General features: G+C 50.6%; 1 protein-coding gene across 1 annotated transcript in view; it reads right to left on the reverse strand.

Annotated features, from left to right (window-relative positions):
• Positions 1-20,346, reverse strand: part of LOC147659239 (uncharacterized) — a gene marked incomplete at its 5' end in the record, with an annotated part of 178,782 nt that overhangs the window by 96,895 nt on the left and 61,541 nt on the right. The window contains one exon of the mRNA XM_086951863.1: positions 1,639-1,768. Coding sequence (XP_086807989.1) covers positions 1,639-1,768 — 130 coding nt within the window. The remainder of the gene's footprint in view (positions 1-1,638; positions 1,769-20,346) is intronic.

Consider the following 20,346-nt stretch of genomic DNA (forward strand, 5'->3'; position numbering starts at 1 on the left):
AGAGGATTGGTGTATTCTTACTCCAGTCAGGATGCTCCTGTAGGATTTTTACTCCAGTGATGGAGGGGAAGGAGCCATCTCGGGGAAGCTTCCCTGTGATGTGAAGGAGATCTATGTAGCGGTCTTTCTGAATGCCGCTCTAGGGATGCAGATGGCGAATGTTCTGGTGAAGGGCATCTCGAGGAGTGAGAAGATGTGCCGCGACGCTGATTCTGTCACTAAAACCACAGAGCCTTCTCTAGACCTCACTGATGTGGGCCTCGATGTCCAGCGTGTGACCTGCTCCAAAGGAGCCGGCCTCGACGCACACTGTTCCTTGACGTAGAGTGCCTCGCAGACGGTGGAGTACTTCTGAGTCTCAACGCCGAACATTGGTGAGTCGACGACGGCGGAGTGCTTCCGCTCTTCAACGCCGATCGTCGTCATGCTGACAAAGGCGAAGGGCTTCTGATACTCAACGTCGATCGTTGTCGAGATGACGGCAGAGGGCTTCTGATCCTCAACGCCGATCGTCGCCGGATTGATGGAGAAGGACTCCTGCCCCTCGACACCGATCATTGTTCGACTGACGGCGGAGGGGTACCTGCGCCTTCGATTCCGAACGTCGAGATGACGACGGCGGGGGACTTCTGCTCCTCAACACCGATCGTCGCCGGGTTGACGACGGCGGAGGGCTTCTGCTCCTCGTCAACGGCGGAGGTTCACGATTCTTTGACAGACTGTGAATGAAGCGACGTACCTGAATGTCTGTGTTCTCTCGATGGTGGGCCCGCTGTCGAAGGTCTTTCATATGGCTGGCTGCTAAACACTGGAACAACCTTCCGTAGTCACTCGGGTCCGATAAATCGAAGAGGATCCTCCGAAAAAAATTAAAAACATGGCTCTTCCACATATAGTGTCCTCTGTGCTGTTTGGTCCATCTTGGATTTTTCGACGTCTGTGAAGGTTTGTTAAAATATGGAGCAGCTCTATTCCAATCCACAGAGGGAACATATAAGGCAACCCAGAGAAAGGCAGGTATGATTACAGTAGCATACGCTTAGCATACCTTGCCCATGACTGCTGTCACTACACCACTTGCTTAACTTTCATTCTAATGCAGACTCAACAGGTTCAAAACACCAAAAAGCATTGGCAATGCCAATAGGTCTGGCTTTACAGGAGTGCTGTATGGTTATGTGAAGTATTACAAGTAAATCATCTCATGGTAATTAATATGTATTTGTGTGGAAACAAAGAAATGTAGAAGAATGTTGTAGGTTAAAAAGGTCAGGTAACAGTTGCGCTGTCGAGCTTAATCTTAATCTTAATAACCATGTAGATTAATGACTTCCCTTGTCCCACCGGTGCTGCTGCCAGAGAAAGAAAGACCATAAATTATGTAGTTTAAGACACTTTAGCAGCCTCACAATGTCATGTGTGCGCCCCTGAAAATTCAAGACTACCAGTTGGATACAAAAACAAAATGATCCCAGCAGTGTGGATAGGCAAACACTTTTAGGGAAGCACACAACTTCTGCAGATCAAAACACGTACTCCTTGCACCGAACACGCGGGTGGAGCCACATAGTGATAGTAACAATTGTCTGGGGACATCTGCACTTTCAAGCAGGACCATATAATGGGTATAACACTCACCATCATACCACTCAACAGAAGCCTTTGCAGTGGTTGAATCCTCGAATGAAACCGTTCCATCTCCCTTGGGTTTGCCGCTCTCTTTGTCCGTAAATATGTTCACCATGGGCTGGCTGGTTCTCTTGTTTATCTGCCCAAAAAGATAACATTAGGAGTCTGATGCATTTACACATTTTATGTTAGTCCATGAAAACCCTGCACATAGCTATAGATTTTACTGTAACTAGTTAGCGTTTGAGATTACACATCAATTCATTTTTCTTATTGATTTTGAATCCTACAAGATCAAAAGCATTCATAACAATTTCAAATTTGCATTTGAAAATAGCGTGTTGGTTTCCTAACAAAGCATTCCTTGACTACATATGAAAGGTGTCTAGTTTTACATCAGGTTTTAATTACAAAAAGTTACTTCCTGTTTATGTCGTTTTCTAGGATCATGTCAAGATTGCAGGTACAATTTGAATTTTCCCATGTCAGTTTAGTAATCCTTGGTATAAATATTTAAAATGAAATTTTTAAACATAGCCTTGGAATATGGCTATTTCTAAATTCACTTTAAATCCTCACACTCTAAAACTCTGGAAAATTATCCAAACCTCAGGAGCCACTTCAGGTCAGACTGAGCATATACTATTCAGCACCTCAAAAAAGACAACAAGAAAGACCTATAGCAATGCTTCCCAAACTTGTTCGATCCGTAACATTTTTATTTCATTAAGACAAACTTTCGTGACTTACCTAGCTTTATTGGACATGAGGCAGGCAATTTTTTAATGTACCTAAAGCATGTGTGGTAGCGCACGGTCATTTACAGACTGCACATTTTCCACTGAAAATGGACTCTAAATTTGCACATGGATATAGTTTAACCCCTTCCCTGCTGGCCCGTTTCCGCCCCCGTGCGGTAAACAAACGAACAGGGGCGGGCCATGACGAACCCCAGCCGTCATCAGCACACGAGCACCGTAGTGCATGACGGCTGGGGTTCGTCACCAGCATGGAAGGGGTTAACTGTTGAAACTATATTGCACACAAATGACTGTGTGGAAATTTGGTTTCAGTAAATATTTCTCATTTGTGCAACACCAACTAAAGTGTGATCCTTTTAAAGGAAATGCTACTCGCCAGTAGGCATCTGTTCTTGGCATGCAGAGCTGCAGAGTTACACACTATGCATAGATCGCCATCTAGTGTTGGGCCCGGATGTTTGCACTTGTTTTTGTCCTGAAAAGTCTTTGGAAGTCACGAGATAGGGGACTCCTCCTTTGGACCACATTGCGCATGGTCATCGGCTCCATCCTTAAATAGTTTTTTGCCAGCAGAGAAATTATGGAGCTTTGTAAGAAACAGGAAGGATGCTCATGTAAGCTGCATCTAATTAAGATAATACTGGAATAGATAAAGGTGGCCGGGGAGGCGGGTGGGCCTGTGTAACTCTGCAGCTCTACATGCCAAGAACAGATGCATACTGGTAAGTACCATTTTCCGTTAGAGGCATATGAGCTGCAGATTACACACTACGCATAGATTGTATAGCAGTACCACCTCCTCGCGGCGACCACCAGTATCTGTTGCAGTAGTTTGAAATAGTGTTTTGAGTACAGCCTGGCCCACAGTTGCTTATTGTTAACTTTGCACATCTACACAACAGGGTTTTGTGAATGCGTGCGGTGTAGACCATGTAGCTGCTTTGCAAATATAATCTAAGGGAATGTTCCCTAAAAATGCCATTGAAGCCCCTAACTTTCTTGTAGAGTGGGCTTTAGTAGGGACAGATAATGTACGTTTAGCTTTGTGGTAGCAATTTTGTATGCATTTGACAATCTACCTAGCTATTCCAAATTTTGATATGGGGTTGCCCTTGTGTGGTGGTGAGAAAGACACGAAAAGTTGTTTGGTCTTACGAAAGGGTTGTGTTCTTTTTTTTGACATCCAAGGTATGAAGAGCTCATTCTGCGACTTTGTGGCTGCGAGAAAAATACAGGCAGCTCAACAGATTGAGTTGGAAGGGAGAAATGACTTTCGGAAGGAATTTTGGATTAGTTCGGAGAACGACCTTATTATGATGCATCTTCAGAAAAGGTTCTTGAATGGTTAGTGCTTGTAGCTCACTAACTCTTCATAAAGTAGCAATAGCTACTAGAAAAGCAACTTTCCATGTTAAGAATTGCTGCTCACATTTATGTAAAGATTCAAAGGGAGGTCCCATTAGCCGTGTGAGAACAATGGTTAAATTCCACACAGGTGAAGGTGGTGCTCTGGGAGGAATTATTCTTTTAAGGCCTTCCATAATGGCAGGTACTTTGAAAAGTGATAGATGCTGTCTATTTTGTAGATATGCTGCAAGATGCAGTCTAATAGGTTTGTAGGGTAAGTTAGATCTTTGAAGGTGTAATAAGTAGCCTATGATGTGCTGAATAGACACATCTAGGGGATTGATGTTATGACAATATATTACAAAACGTTTCCACTTAGCTGCATAGCCTGCTCTAGTGGTGGGGCGTCTAGCTTCTTTAATAACGTTCATACAGTCAGGGGGAAGGTTAAGGTAACCAAATTCTAGGACTTCAGGAGCCAGATCGCAAGGTTGAGCTGGGTCCGGGTGTCTGATCTCTCCATGGTTCTGGGTTAAGAGGCGTGGAGATAGGCATAGCTTTTGGTGCAGTACTACTGAAAGTTCCAGCAATGGGGTGTATCACGGTTGTTTGGCCCAAGTTGGAGCAACTAGAATGAGTTAAGGAATGTTGATGCAGTTTGTGCACCACTAGTGGAATGAGAGGGAGTGGTGGAAAAGCGTACGCAAATCTTTGGACAGTGAATGTGGATATCTGGCGGCGAAGCTTGGGCATTTGGTGTTTTCGTGGGTGGCAAAGAGGTCTATCTGAGGTTGTCCCCATATCTGAAAGAACGGTTGAAGAACTTGTGGATGAATTTCCCACTCATGGATATGTTGCGTCAGATGGCTTAACAGATCGGCTATGGTGTTTTGTACTCCTGGAACATGTTGGGCTAAGAGGAAAATTTTCTGGAGGTATAGCCTACCTCAATATGCTCTGTGCTAGCTGAGAGAGTTGCAGAGTGTGTCCCGCCTTGTTTTTGTATGTAGTACATAGCTGTCATGTGATCAGTGAGGACTAAGACATCCTTGCCTTATATTTGCTTTTGAAACGCTTTTAAGGCTAGGAATATGGCTAGTAACTCCAGGTGGTTGATGCTTAGCATTATCCATCAATAACTATTTTGCGATCTAATTAAAAAAACTGTGCATAAATATTGTACTTATATGTTGCACATGTGCCGCAAAGATAGTTTTCTGCATTTGTGTACACATATTGCTGTGGTTTATTGGGCCCTTTGTCTATGTGCATATGAGGCTTAATGTACGAGGCCCCCTACTATTTCAACTTTTATTAATGTAGTGGCCGAGTAGGGAACTCTGCACTTGTGGGCATTTTGCTATTGCTTGTGCTATTTTGCTACACCTGCCTGTTTGCGCATGAATGAGGCTTTCAATTCTTGTATGCCCTATCGTGAATAATTTTTCCTTGTTGCTGTGTAATGTTATCAGCGGCTTTCTGGTAGTGCAATCTTTGAGGCTTATGTACAGCATAGCTGTGAACCCTTGCTTTGTACTGGCTGCACGAAATGCTTGGTCTTGTATTTCTTGCGCGAAAAGCTTTGCAGTGAATTATAGCCAGGTGCTTTAGTAACTGCTAAATATTGCCATATAGTATGTGATCTAGCATGGTTTTGGGATTTTCAGAGAAAAAACCCTTTACCATAAATTTGTCCTTTGGGAAGGTGAAGATGAAAAACATAACGAACTGCTTTAATTTATTTAGGCTCTTATTGAGAAACCAAAACGCCCTTTGAGGCCCTGTTTAGCAAGGCCGTTCAGGAATGAGCTTCCCAGAGATAAGGCCCTGATTTAGGAGGCCTCAGGTCAACATGAAGGACTTGGCGGGAACGGGCGAGTTTTATGCCCTTTACAGTGGAATGATAGAAGCCTCCTTGATGCTATGTGTATCAAGGAGGGGGCAGGGGTTGTGTTGAGAATTGGGCTACGTGCAAACCAAAAGGTTTGGCTTTGCCGCTAGTTAAACTTGGGCCCGGGTTTTTTCTTTTATAAACATTTGATTTGCCCACTAGCTAGATAGTCGGGAATTAAGCACCCTGCTTTGCTGGCAACAGTTAAGAGTTTTAAATTGTCTCTTTGTGCAAGACTACGCCCTTTACCTTATAAATGTAGCGCACACTTGAGCGGAGTTCGAGCTGTGTCGGAAAATGAAGAAAAGGCTGGGAAATAATCCCTTCCCATGAAGCCTTTTGATTTGTGCGTTTGAACTGCAGTACCAAAATCCTGCATGCGTACCCACAAGGTGCTGTAAATACCGACAGGTTAGACAGACTAGTATATATTCCAAATTTGTTTAAATAAATGCGGCTTACATTTTTAAAGTCCTGCGCTTGTGCGTGGAGCATTTCATCCTTCATGATGCTATCATATTCAAGAGGAAAATCTTACCTCGTTTGTGGATGAAGCATACGCTCCGTGCAGAGCATCCCCTTAACAGTCTGGGGACAGTTTTGTTAAAGGCAAACAAAGTGTATTTGCCTTGCTGCACGAGGAATAATGTGAGCAGCGCCAAACAAGCGGCTTTGCTCAAGATGTTTCCCTCATGCAACTCTGCTATTACCACCTATCTCCTTGGAGTTTCTCGTGGGCCTCCTGTCTGCTGCGTCTTTTCACCTAAGTCTTCGGGGCACCTCCGATCCCCAAGGCGGAAAAAATCTTCTGAGAGCCTGCACACACACGATGGGGGTTGTAGCCTCACAAGAGGGATCAGGTTTAGCAACCTCCCAAAGCAAAAAACGAATAGTTTACCTGTCGGTGTAGTCTTGCAGCTTGAAGATCTTTCTTGATTCACTATGCTGTGCATTATTCCGCGGTCTAGTGGGTCCGGAATCGTAGTCTTTTCTTTGTTTTTTTTTTCGTAGCCCAGGTGGGCGTCGACGTCCCACCTTTTGGTGTCCTTCCTGTGACGTCGGCATGCTTCCTGCGGAAGCTCCCACCCTTGGGCGCCATCTTCGGATTCTTTTTTCCTTTTCAGTTTGTGTTCTGTTTCCGAATAGTATGGCAATGTTTCGATCTTTTCTTTTACCGCTCTTTTCCTTGGAGTTTTCATAAATCCTCTTTTTCTCTCCACCTCTTTTCTCCAGCCTCATCTTTCTGGCGGAGGTGGGTGGGTTCGCTAGTGAATCCAGAAAGATCTTCAAGCTGCAAAACGACACCGACAGTTGAGAAACTATTCGTTTTGCAGCGTGAATCTTTCTGGATTCACTATGCTGTGCATAGACTTTGTGAGAAAATTACAAAAAACAATTTGATGGTCAGAATGTAGATCAATGTCTTACATTCACCCCAGTACAAGGATCTGGGCCTAAATCCATCGTTTTTTGCACTCCACACCACCCTGGGTCAGATAATGGCTTTATGCAAATCAGCTCTGACCCTGTGCCCCATGGGAACAGTCCGTCCGAACTACAACAGTGGTGTGGAGGCTCTGGGACCCACGTCTGAGCTACTGGGATGAATGTAAGACATTGATCTACATTCTGTCCATCAAATTGTTTTTTGCAATTTTCTCCCTGAGTGTACTGGGGTAGTCCCAGAGCCTCCACACCACTGGAGTCAAGCTAGCCGGGCTGATGAGAGGTGTTACCTCGAAACCGGCCCGGTCCTCGGATGCTTGATTCCGGTCTGGGAAAGATATGGCTGTTGTAGTTCGGACTGGACTGTTCCCATGGGGCACAGGGTCAGAGCTGATTTGCATAAAGCCATTATCTGACCCAGGGTGGTGTGGAGTGCAAAAAACGATGGATTTAGGCCCAGATCCTTGTACTGGGGTGAATGTAAGACATTGATCTACATTCTATCCATCAAATTGTTTTTTGTAATTTTGTGCATAGACTTTGTAGCGGTTTTGTTATTGTGGCGGCTGGGTGGAAGATGAGCTTGTGTTCTTGAATATGTGCTGAAGCACTTTGTCCCACTTGTGCTTCCTTGTTCATTTGTATGTCCACACAGTAGTGTTTTGTAAACGTGTGCACAGAAGCCCATGATGCTGCCAGGCATATGTCCTGAATGGGAGTGTTTGCCAAGAAGGCTATTGTAGCTCCCTTTTTCCTTGTTGAATGGGCCTGTGGCCCCTCTGTTAGTTCTTGCCCAGCTTGTTTGTGGCAGAATTGTATAACTTGCGCGATCCATCGTACAATTGTCCCTTTGGTAACAGCTTTGCCCATGAAGCTTTCTGCAAATGACACAAAAAAACTTTCGTTTTCCTGTGGCCCTTAGTTCTTTCTCTATGTAATGCATGACTGCACGTCTCGCGTCCAGAGTGTGCAGTGCTCTTTCTGCTTTTGTGGTTGGTTTCTGGAAGAAACTCGGTATTTGGATTGCTTGGTTGATGTGGAACTTGGACACCATCTTTGGCAATCATAGAAGTAAAGAAGCTTTTGCCTGTTTCTCCTCTAGTGTAAGCGACAATGGCTGCTAGGTGTACCCTTAGCGAAGAAGAGCTCAGATTAGTCTCAAGCAGGTGCGTGAGGTACTTAAGCACTGTAGAGTCCCTTGTCATCTTGTTGTGCACTACCTCCTTTCTGCACCATAGTGTGAACCTCTTCCATTTGGCCCCGTCGCACTTCCGTGTGCTTGGTCTTCTTGCCTCTCGAAGTACCCTCAGGGTGCTCTCAGGTAGTTTTAGGTGTGCGAACTCTATGTCCTCAGGAGTCATGCTGCTAGGCTGAGACTTTCTGGTTCTGGATGCATCACCTCTCCGTTTTGCATGGAGAGTAGGTCTTTCCTTCTCCCAAATTTGTGTGGTGCACTCTGTCATTTCCATAATCTGCAAATATTAAGTCTGCCTGGCCCACTGGGGTGCGACCAGTATCAGGGTCATTTTGCTTGTCCTGCACTTTGAGTACCTTGTCTATCAGGGGAATTGGCGGGAAAGCGTAGGCAAATGTCTTTAACCAGCTTATCCATACGGCATTCCCTAGGGACCCTTCCCCTGGTTGCCTCGATGCGAAGTGTTGGCATTTTGCATTCTGGCGTGTTGCAAGCAGGTCTATTGACGGTGTTCCCCACCTGTCGAATAGTTTTCTTGTTTCTTGTGCATTTAGCTCCCATTCGTGTGAGGCCGATGTCTGTCTGCTGAGCCAGTCAACTACCACGTTGTCCTTTCCTGGGAGTTGTATCGCCAGTAGATCTATCTTCAGAGGTATTGCCCATTTCCATATATCCTGTGCTAGTTCTGACAGCGGGGCTGATTGTGTTCCTCCCGGTTTGTTTGTGTAGAACATCGCTGTTGTGTTGTCCGTCTGGATCAAAACTGTCTGGTTGTACAACTTTGTCTGGAAAGCTTTCATAGCTAGGAGAACGGTCTTCAGTTCGAGGTAATTGATGTGTTTGACCGCATCCGCTTGTGTCCACAGGCCCCTCACTCTGAGTTTTCCCATGTGTGCTCCCCATCCCTTTTGGGATGAGTCTGTGGTGATGGTCGGTGTTGGTGGTGTTAGAAGTTTCCCCCTTGTTAGGTTTCCTTTGTTCCACCATGCTATCTCCTTGTGCACTGTGCACTGCGTGCGTTACAACCACTAGATCCTCCCAACACCCATTGGTCCTGCAGCCACTCCTGGAGTGGTCTCATGTGTAGTCGTACATTTGGTACTATGTGGATGCATGAGGCCATAATGCCCATCATTTTGCTCACCGTCCTCACTGTCGGGAGCTTGCCCCTTCTGGTAGCGGCGCGCCTCCTTCAACAGCGCCATCGTTCTTTTCTCGCTGGGGAACACCTTCCCCTGCACGGTGTTGATTTCTGGCCCCAGAAATATCTTGATCTGTTCTGGGTTTATCGATGATTTTTTCCAGTGGATGGAGAAAACCCAGGGCCATCAGTGTGTCTGTCACTATTTGAGCGTGCTGTTTGCACATGTTGTATGACTTCGCCTTTATTAGCCTAGGTAAGGGTAAACGTGTATCCCTTTTCTCCTTAAGTGAGCTGCGACTGCTGCCAGACACTTTGTGAATACACTCGGTGCTGATTTTAGTCCGAAGGCCAATGCTGTGAATTGATAGTGATTTGAGTTGATTGCAAATCGTAGCAGATGTTTGTGCCGTCGGTTTATTGGGATGTGCAGTTAGGCATCTTTTAAGTCTATGGTGACCATGAAGTCCCCTGTTTGGAGCTGTGGAAGTACTTCTTGCAGGGATGTCATTTTGAATTTTTGTGTTTTTATGAATTTGTTGAGGAACCTTAGGTCCAGGAGCTGGACCAGCTCTCCGCACGCAAGCATTGACTCCAGTTTCAGTAAGTCACCTCCCGGTTTCACCGGTTTAGTTTATCCGTATCCCTCAAACCCGCTCGGTGTTTAACGCATCTTTGCGACTATTTTTTCCTCACAGCCTCCGCAATCCAAGCGATAACCACGTAAGCCTCGCTTTCCGAGGATATCCGTTATCTTGCTATAACTTCCCTTACCTCCCCTGACACCCACGGCTTGTACCCGTTTGCACTTTTTAATCAGCTTTCACCGCCAGCAGCATGACCTTGGTATTCCTGATCTTCCACTACCAGCTTTCTTTGTCCTTCACTTTTTCTTGCACCTTCCCGTCTATCACCCCTTGAATATATTGGAGTTTCATCACTGTTTTACCTTCTACTTTGTTTCAACATTCCCCGAGGGTAGCATGTGGTTGACCCACCCATTCACTCATGTATATTAGTTTCGCTAATTTAGCTGTATCACTGATTTGGGTCATTTTTCGTATTCTCTGTTGTAGTGCTCCATGAGAAAGGACTTGGTTAGTCCGAAATGCATCGGAGCCACGTTAATCTAATGATGAAGACTTAATCGATCATTTGATGTCTAATTTGAAGTAACAAATGAAAATTGTGAAATGAAAATCTTCAAATAAATCTGACAACTTTATAACTTGGAACTTTTCACTGAACTTTATTGGAATCTAAGGTGTTACCCGACACATAGAACCTGCATAAGTGTGCCCACCACAGGGATGCGCCTACACCCCAGTAGCGCACTCAACTGCTTTAAAGTCCTGATTGAGCCAGTTGTAGAAAGAACAGCAAAAGCTGACGGGATGGATGTTGGCAGCTGCACACCAGTGACCGAACCTTTTCCATTTTAGCTTGTAAGTCTTTACTGTAGACGGAGCCCTCGCATTGGCGAGTATGTCTCTACATGCTGGCTGAAATATTCAAATGGGCAAATTCAAGGTGTTCAGGTTCCAGGCCGATAATTTGAGAGAGAAGGGGTTCGGGTGACCCTTGTCGATCGTGAGGAGATCCGCTAGAGGATGAAGGAGGATGGGTTCGTACTGTGAGGGAACGAATATGCTACTTACCAGTATGCATCTGTTCTTGGCATGTAGGGCTGCTGACATTCATATCTGTGCATAGATCGCCGCCTAGTGTTGGGTCCGGATGATCGCACATTGTTGTCCTGGAAGAGTCTTCGAAGTATCACGAGATAGGTGGCTCCTCCCCTGGACTACAGTGCGCATGGGCATCGACTCCATCCTCAGATTGTTTTTAGCCATTGTGGCCAAGATGGAGTGAAACTAAGTGAATGATGGCAGCTGCTACAGGCGCCGGGGAGGAGGGCGGGCGATATGAATGTCAGCAGCCCTACATGGCAAGAACAGATGCATACTGGTAAGTAGCATATTCGGTTCGAGGCATGTGGGCTGCTGAATTCATATCTGTGCCTAGAATACATAGCAGTCCCTCCATTAACGGCGGCCGCCCGTGCCAGCTGCAGCAGTTTGGAAAAGTGTCTTTAGAACAGCCTGCCCTACAGCTGCCTGCTGTTTAGAGTGCACATCAACACAATGCTTCGTAAATGTGTGTGTGGTAGACCATGTGGCTGCTCTACATATGTCCTCCAAAGGAATATTTCCAAGGAAAGCCATGGAGGCCCCCAACTTTCTGGTTGAGTGGGCCCGCGGTGGAATGGTGAGAGTACACTTGGCTTTCAGGTAGCAGATCTGAATACATTTAACGATCCACCTGGCTATACCAGCTTTGGAAATGGGGTTACCTTTGTGTTGTGGCGCAAAGGCAACAAAGACTTGTTTAGTTTTTCTAAAATCCTTGGTCCTATCAATGTAATACATCAGGGCCCTTTTGACATCAAGGGTGTGGAGCATTCCCTCCGCCAATGACTCAGGATTTTGGAAGAATACAGGTAATTCAATAGTCTGGTTAATATGGAATGGAGACACTACCTTAGGAAGGAATTTAGGGTTAGTGCGAAGCACCACCCTGTTAGAATGAATTTGAATAAATGGCTCTTGGATAGTTAGTGCCTGGATCTCACTAACTCGTCGCAGCGATGTAATCGCTATAAGGAAAGCCACTTTCCATGTCAAGAATTGAATTTCGCAGGAATGCAGTGGTTCAAAGGGCGGACCCATCAGCCGAGTGAGGACCACATTGAGGTTCCACTCAGGAGCTGGCGGAGTCCGCGGAGGAATGTCTCTTGAGTCCTTCCAGAAAGGCTTTAATGGCAGGCACCCTGAAGAGTGAGAGGTGCCGCCTGTTTTGGAGATAAGCAGCCATTGTGGATAAATGTATGCGAATGTAAGCATAGGCCAGATTACATTTGTACAGATGGAAAAGATAACAAATGATGTTCTGAGTAGATGCATTTAGCGGGTTAATGTTGTGGTCTGCACAATAAATGACAAATCGCTTCCATTTAGCCGCATAGCATGCTCTTGTGGTGGGCTTCCTTGCCTCCCGGATGATGTCCATACAGTTAGGAGGTAAGGTGAGGTAGCCAAACTCTAATAACTCAGGAGCCAGATCGCCAGGTTGAGCTGTTGCGGATCTGGATGCTTAATGTCGCCATGGCTCTGCGTCAGAAGGCTGGGTGTAAGACGTAGCCTCTGATGGGGTACCACGGACAGTTCCAGAAACGTGGTGTACCATGGTTGGCGAGCCCACGTCGGAGCAACCAGGATGAGAGTCATCGAGTGCTGCCTGAGCTTGCGTGCCACCAGCGGTATCAGAGGTACTGGGGGAAAAAAAGTACGCAAATCTGCCTGACCAGTTCATCCATATCGCATTGTCCTGCGACTGTGGGTGAGGAAACCTGGCGGCGAAGCTTTGGCATTTTGCGTTCCCCCTTGTGGCGAACAGGTCTATCTCTGGATGACCCCACTTTTGGAAGTACGGGTGGAGTACTGATCGATGTATCTCCCACTCGTGCATCTGGTGGCTGTACCTGCTGAGCAGGTCCGCCATCTGATTGTCCTTGCCTGGGAGGTGTTCTGCCATGAGGAAGATGTTTCTCTGAATGGCCCACTTCCACATGCTCTGAGCCAGATGGGACAGCTGTGGAGAGTGTTCCTCCCTGCTTCTGAATATAGTACATGGCCGTCATGTTGTCCGTCCGGATTAACACGACCTTGTTGCACAGATGTACTTTGAAGGCCTTTAGTGGCATGAAGATTGCCATCAGTTCCAGAACACTGATGTGCATCTTTCGTTGCTGTTGTGTCCATAGTCCCTGCACAGTGTAATGGAGTACATGAGCTCCCCATCCCTGGAGAGAAGCGTCCGTCGTCAGGATGATCTGTGGCACAGGCTCTTGGAACGGTTGTCCCTTGCAGAGGTTTCGTGGATTCCACCAATGCAGAGAGTTGTACGCCCGACCGCTCACCAACACTAGGTCTTTCAACTGCCCATGAGCCTGAGTCCACTGACGTGCTAAGCACTCCTGAAGCGGACGCATATGTAGTCTCGCGTGTGGGACTATGGAGATGCAGGAGGCCATCATGCCTATCAACTGCATGTACACTTGCGCTGGAAGCGAGTGTTGGGGTTTGAATCGTATCAGCGATTGAATGCTGTTGACCCTCACTGAATTTGGCTGTGCTGTGGCTGCCAGAGTGTTTATCGTCGCACCCAGATACTGCCGTATGTGGGCGGGTTGGAGGTGGGACTTTGGGTAATTCAGTGAGAAGGCCAGATCGTGAAGGAGGTGAATGGTGTGGGACACGTGAGCGGCACACTGCTGGGCCGACTTTGCCTGGATGAGCCAGTCGTCCAGATAAGGGTAGACGTGAATGTTCTGTCTCCTTAGGTGCGCCGCCACTGTCGCCAGGCACTTTGTAAAACACCCTGGGTGCCGTGGTGACTCCGAAAGGCAAAACCTTGAACTGGTAATGGTGGTTTTGGATGGTGAACCGGAGGTATTTTCTGTGTGACGGGTGCAGCGGAATGTGAAAATGCGCATCCTTTAGGTCTAAAGTTGCGAGAAAATCTCCCTGACTGAGCAACGGGAGCAGGGTCAGCATATGAAAGTGCTCCTATAGAATGTACTGGTTGAGGGGTCTGAGGTCCAGTATGGGTCTGAGGGACCCGTCCTTCTTTGGTACCAAGAAGTACAGTGAGTAAACTCCTGTGCCTCTTTCTTTTACAGGCACGAGCTCTATTGCCCCTTTTTGCAGCATGACGAGGACCTCCTGCTGCAATAAGTGCAAATGCTCGGCGGACATAGGACGGTGTCTTGGGGGTATGTTGGGTGGAGTGGATGTTAACTCCAGACAATGACCGTACTGTATAAGCTGTGTGACCCACCTGTCTGTGGTGATGGTTTTCCAGACCGGCAGGAACTGCTGAAGTCTCCCCCCCGACCGGTGTTGTGTGGTCGGGGGGCAGTGACAAGGCGTCACTGTTTGCTGGTGGCAGAGGATCTGGAGTTGTTGTTTCCACGACCCCTGCCCATGGCGCTGTTCCCACGATATCCACCTTGATTTTGTTTGGTGTATGTGGACTGTGTGTTGCCTTTGTAATACTGCGTGGATTGAGAGAGCTGGCCTCTGCAAACGCCTTTAGTGCTTGAGCGACGAAAAGACCCACCCCTGAATTGCTGGGACTGTAAGGCACCCATGGACTTAGCAGTTTCAGTGTCCTTCTTAATCTTTTCTAAGGTGGTGTCGCACAAGTTACTACTTGTGTAACGATATATCTGTAAGAGACATTAGTTAGTGATAGATTCCTTACCTTAGAATATCCCCAGGCGTCAGACTGGATCCGGAAATTTTTGCGTAGCAATACCCCTGCGCGCTGTTAGGCGTCGTCTGCGGCTCCGCGTCCGTCGTCGGCGTCATGAGCGCCGGGATGACGTCATCGGAGTATATAGACGGCGCCCATGCGCGCTGACGTCAGTTCTGATAACACAGCTTTTCCGCGCCAGATACGCAGAGCCATGATAGAACTAACACTGGTGCCATGAAACTAGGGCCCTGAAAGGGGATGACCTTAACCCTAAATATCGGTTCGCAGAACGGGGAGGATGGGAGGGCGGTAAGGAATCTATCACTAACTAATGTCTCTTACAGATATATCGTTACACAAGTAGTAACTTGTGCATCTGAAAGAGACACGTTAGTGATAGATTCCTTACCTTAGAATAGATACCCCAGCAATACCAACCCCGCGGTGGTGGGTCTGCGAACCAATATCACACCAGAAAGTCCTGGAGGACGGAACGGCCAAAGAAGCCATCCCTCCGGACTTGACTGTCCAGGCAGTAGTGTCTTGCGAACGTGTGCAGCGAGGCCCACGTGGCTGCCTGACAGATGTCCTGCAGGGGGACACCGCGGCCCAGGGCAGTTGTCGTTGCCGTGGCCCGAGTGGAGTGAGCCCGCAATCCAGCCGGGGGCTCCTTCCTCGCCATGGAGTAGCATGCTTGGATGCACAAGATGATCCACCTGGAGATGGTCCTCTTGTGTACAGCCTTTCCCTTCTTCGCGCCCACGTAACCAACGAAGAGTTGGTCATCCACCCGGAATTGGCGAGTGCGGTCCAAGTAGTAGGAGAGCGCACGTTTTGGATCCAGACGGTGGAGCCTCTCCTCCTCTTTCGAGGGATGCGGAGGCGGAAAGAAGGTGGGCAAGGTGATGGACTGCCCGATGTGGAAGGCCGTGACAACCTTGGGCAGAAAGGAAGGTCGTGTACGCAACACCACCTTATCAGGGTGAACAGACAGGAAAGGCGGAGAAGAAGAAAGAGCCTGGAGCTCACTCACTCTCCTGGCAGAGGTGATGGCAACCAGGAAGGCCGTCTTCAGCGTAAGGAGGCGAAGAGGACAGTTATGAAGTGGCTCAAAGGGAGCACACATCAGATAGGTGAGAACAAGGTTCAAGTCCCACTGGGGCATCACGAAGGGAACAGGAGGGAACATGTGTGTGATGCCCTTCAGAAATCTACTCACTATAGGGGACTTGAACAAAGAAGGCTGATCAGGTAGCCTCAAGAAGGCTGAAAGAGCAGAGAGATACCCTTTAAGAGTGCCCAGAGCAGAGCCCTGCTGGGCAAGGGAAAGAAGAAAGAGCAGCACTTCCGAAAGGGGTGCAGAGAGGGGATCCACAGCCTTTGCTGCGCACCATGCCACAAATCTATTCCACCGGCAGGCGTATACCGACTTAGTGGAGGGACGCCTGGCTGCCAGAATGATGTCACAGACTTCGGGAGGCAAGTCAAATGGCCTCAACTGCCGCCGCTCAATCTCCAAGCTTGTAGGTGGAGACTGGACAGGTTCGGGTGCAGGACCGTCCCCTGCTGCTGCGACAGAAGGTCCTCCCGAAGAGGCAGACGAATCGGGGGATCGACTGACATGCTGAGTAGCTCGGGATACCAGTATCTTCGAGCCCAGTCCGGAGCCACAAGGATAACCTGGGCCCGGTCGCGCTTGATCTTCTTCAGCACTCTGGGCAGAAGTGGTATAGGCGGAAAGGCGTACAACAGGCCGCAGCTCCACTCGCGACGAAAAGCGTCTCCGAGCGAGTGCCGCCTTGGAAACTCCAACGCGCAGAACTGCTGACATTGCGCGTTCTCTTCTGTGGCGAATAGATCTAACCAAGGCTCTCCCCACTGTCGAAAGAGACCTTGCGCCACGTCCGAGTTCAGACGCCATTCGTGATCCATCATGCACCGGCGGCTGAGTTCGTCCGCCCTGGCATTCAGAGAACCTGCCAGGTGTTGAACCACCAGAGTCACGCCCTGATGTTCCAGCCACTGCCAGAGGCGCAGAGCCTCCTGGCAAAGGGTCCACGACCCCACACCGCCCTGTTTGTTGCAGTACCACATGGCGGTGGTGTTGTCGGTGAACACTTGCACCACGCTCCCCCTGACAGAGGGGAGGAATGCCTTCAGTGCAAGACGAATCGCCCGCAGCTCCAGAAGGTTGATGTGGAGCCGGGACTCCGCCGGAGACCAGAGGCCTCTGATCTCCGCCTCTCCCACGTGGCCTCCCCAGCCCTGGAGGGACGCGTCCGTCACAACTACGTGCTCCGGCTGGGGTAGAGAGAGAGGTCTGCCACTGACCCAGTCGCGGTCCGTGAGCCACCACTGCAGTTGTCTCGCAGTGCCCTCCGAGATCAGGACATGATCGGACAGGTTGCCCTGATGCTGGGCCCACTGAAACTTCAGGTCCCACTGCAGAGCCCGCATCCGCCACCTGGCGTGACGCACCAGAAGGATGCAGGAGGCCATCAGTCCCAGAAGCCGCAGCGTCAACCTGACCGAGACCCGGGATAACGGCCCGAAGACAGGAATCAGAGCCTGAATATCCCGAACCCGCTGCTCGGGTGGGTAAACCCGAAACTGCGCCGAGTCGAGAACCGCTCCGATGAAAAGGAGCTTCTGAGAGGGACACAGGTGTGACTTCGGCACATTGATGGAGAACCCCAGCAAGTGCAGGAGGTCGGCCGTAGTCTGGAGGTGGCTGACGACTGTCTGGGGCGAGCCCGCCTTCAACAACCAGTCGTCGAGGTAGGGGAAGACTGACACCCCTTGCCTGCGCAGATGGGCTGCGACCACCGCCATCACCTTCGTGAACACCCGTGGGGCGCTGGTAAGGCCGAAGGGGAGCACGGTAAACTGAAAGTGCTCGTGGCCTACCGTGAACCGCAGGTAACGCCGGTGGGCCGGCAGGACGGGGATGTGGAAATAGGCGTCCTGCAAGTCCAACGCTACCATCCAGTCTCCTGGGTCCAGGGCAGCCAGGACCTGAGCCAAAGTGAGCATCTTGAACTTCTCCGTACGGAGGAAGCCGTTCACGTTCCGCAGATCCAAGATAGGGCGTAGGCCCCCTTTGCCCTTCTTGGGTACCAGAAAGTAGTGGGAGTAACAGCCACGTCCTACTTCTGGCCCAGGAACGCGCTCGATGGCCCTCTTGGCCAAGAGGGCCGAAACTTCCCCTTGCAGAAGTCGCAAGTGATCCCCCGACACACGGTGGCATTGAGGTGGCATGGATGGAGGGGAAGACTCGAAGGGGAGGGAGAAACCCCTTCGGACAATTTGCAGCACCCACCTGTCCGAAGTGACTGTATGCCAGTGGGAGAGGTGATGGCGAACCCTGCCTCCCACAGGCGTCACATGGGCCTGAAAACTCGGACTAGGAAGGTTTTGAGGCGGGGGCTGCTGAGGGAGGTGTGGACTGGCCTCGCCGCTGGCCCCGACCACCGCCACGGCGGTTCCCACGGCCGCCACCGCGTTGCTGAACATTCTGCGGCGCGTGGCTGACGGTCCGTGGTGGGGCGCCCCTTCCGTGGCCACGAAAGGAGCGAAAGGCACCCGATTGCTGGCGTGGGGCCGCAAGGCCCAAGGACTTGGCCGTGGCCCTGGAGTCCTTAAAACGTTCCAGCGCATGGTCTGCCTTGTCGCCGAAGAGGCGACGGCCATCAAACGGCATGTCCAGGAGAGTGGCCTGGACATCGGCCGAGAAATTGGCGGACCTCAACCAGGCGTGGCGTCGAACCGCCACCGTCGTTGCCATCGCCCTGCCCAGTGAGTCCGTGGTATCCAGCCCACACCGGATGGAAAATCGTGCCGCATCTCGGCCGTCCGCAAGGGTTTGGCTGAGTTTAGCCCTGACCTCCTCAGAGCATTGTGGCAGCACCTCCGCAACCGTGTCCCACAGAGTGTGGGTGTAGCGGCCCAAGAGACAGTTGGTGTTGACTGACCGGAGCCCTAGGCTCACAGACGAGAAGACCTTCTTCCCGAACTGCTCATATCTCTTGGATTCCCGATCGGGCGGGGCCGTCGGGAATGCGGTCTGGGAAGTGGAGGCCTGGATGACCAGGCTCTCGGGGGTGGGGTGGGTGGACAAAAAGCAAGGGTCGCCCGGTGCCGGGCGGTAGCGTCTGGCCACGTTCCTATCCACAGGGGGACCTGTGGCGGGCTTGGACCAAGTGCCCAGCAGAACGTCACACAAGGCCTCATTGAACGGCAGAAGGGGCTCCGCGGAGCCGGACTGCTGTTTGAGCACCTCAGTGAGGAGATTAGTCCTCACGGCCGCGACGGGGAGCTCAAGGTTTAGGGCCTTAGCTGCCTTCGTCAACACTACGCTGTAAGCAGAACCCGCCTCCGAAGCCACAGTCGGGGGCGATGCAAATCCAGTGTCTGGCGAGGTGTCAATACCACTGGCCTCCCCAAGCTCATATGTCCAGTCCTGATGTGACTGGCAATCACGTGCCAGAGGGTCCTCGGACCCCTCCCATTGCTCCTCGTCACCCAGCTCCTGGAGACCAGGATGAACAGCCAGGGCCTCCTCGTGGAGATAGAATTCTCCGATGGCCGACGGAATCGGCGCCCAGCGGCGCCCCTCCGACGCCTGAGGCGGACCGTAGGAAGCATTGGGGTCGGCAACCACTACGGCTGCCGGGGACGACACCTGAAGGGACGGCGCCGGTGAGGTCGTAAGGTCGACCGGCGAGGTCCCGGATCCGGAGCCGGATCCAGCGAGGTCGCGCGGCGCCGGGACCGAAGTCGCCAGCGGCGCCGGGCCCGAAGCACCCGACGTCGTCGGGGCCGAAGCGCCCGACCCGGAAGGACCTCCAGACGGAGCCGATCGGCCCGAAGGCGCCACGGGAACCGACTGAGGAGGGAGGGCCCTCATGGCCATGAGGTACCTCTCGACCTCCTCCTGCGACGCGCCGTGCCCAGGGACCCGAAGGTGTGGGGCAGGCGGCGACGCTTGCGACTCCCGCGGAGCCGCGTGGGCGGTGTCGCCCGAACCCCCGGCCGCATCGAGCGAGCGTCGGGGCGGGTCGGAGGACCGATGGTGGCGCTCCGACCTCTCATGCCTCTTACCTGAGGACTTGGATCCAGACGATCGGTGACCACTCCCGGAGCGTCGATGACTCCGACCTCGCGACCTGTCCCTCGACCTCCCGTGGGACCGGGACCGGGACCTGGAGCGGCGCGGGGCCGACTGCCTCAGCTCGAGACGCTTGCGGGACCGCTCCCGCCTAGCCTTCGACGTCAGGGCCCGGCAGTCGTCACAGGTTCGATCGTCGTGGTCGAGGCCTAAGCACTTCAGGCACCGGCGATGGGGGTCCGTGACCGACATGAGTCGGCCGCACTTCGAGCAAGGCTTGAACCCGGGCATCCCTGGCACCGATAGTCGAGAATCGACTAAGTAGAGGATCAAAAAGATCAAAAAGTTTTCAGTCAAAAAGTGACTGGGGGTAGAGCTTCTTCCGGATCTGCGCTAGCTGGCGCGGAAAAAAGAAGAACTGACGTCAGCGCGCATGGGCGCCGTCTATATACTCCGATGACGTCATCCCGGCGCTCACGACGCCGACGACGGACGCGGAGCCGCAGACGA

Source organism: Lissotriton vulgaris, unplaced genomic scaffold, assembly GCF_964263255.1.
Source record: "Lissotriton vulgaris unplaced genomic scaffold, aLisVul1.2 SCAFFOLD_3227, whole genome shotgun sequence".
NCBI lineage: Eukaryota > Metazoa > Chordata > Amphibia > Caudata > Salamandridae > Lissotriton > Lissotriton vulgaris.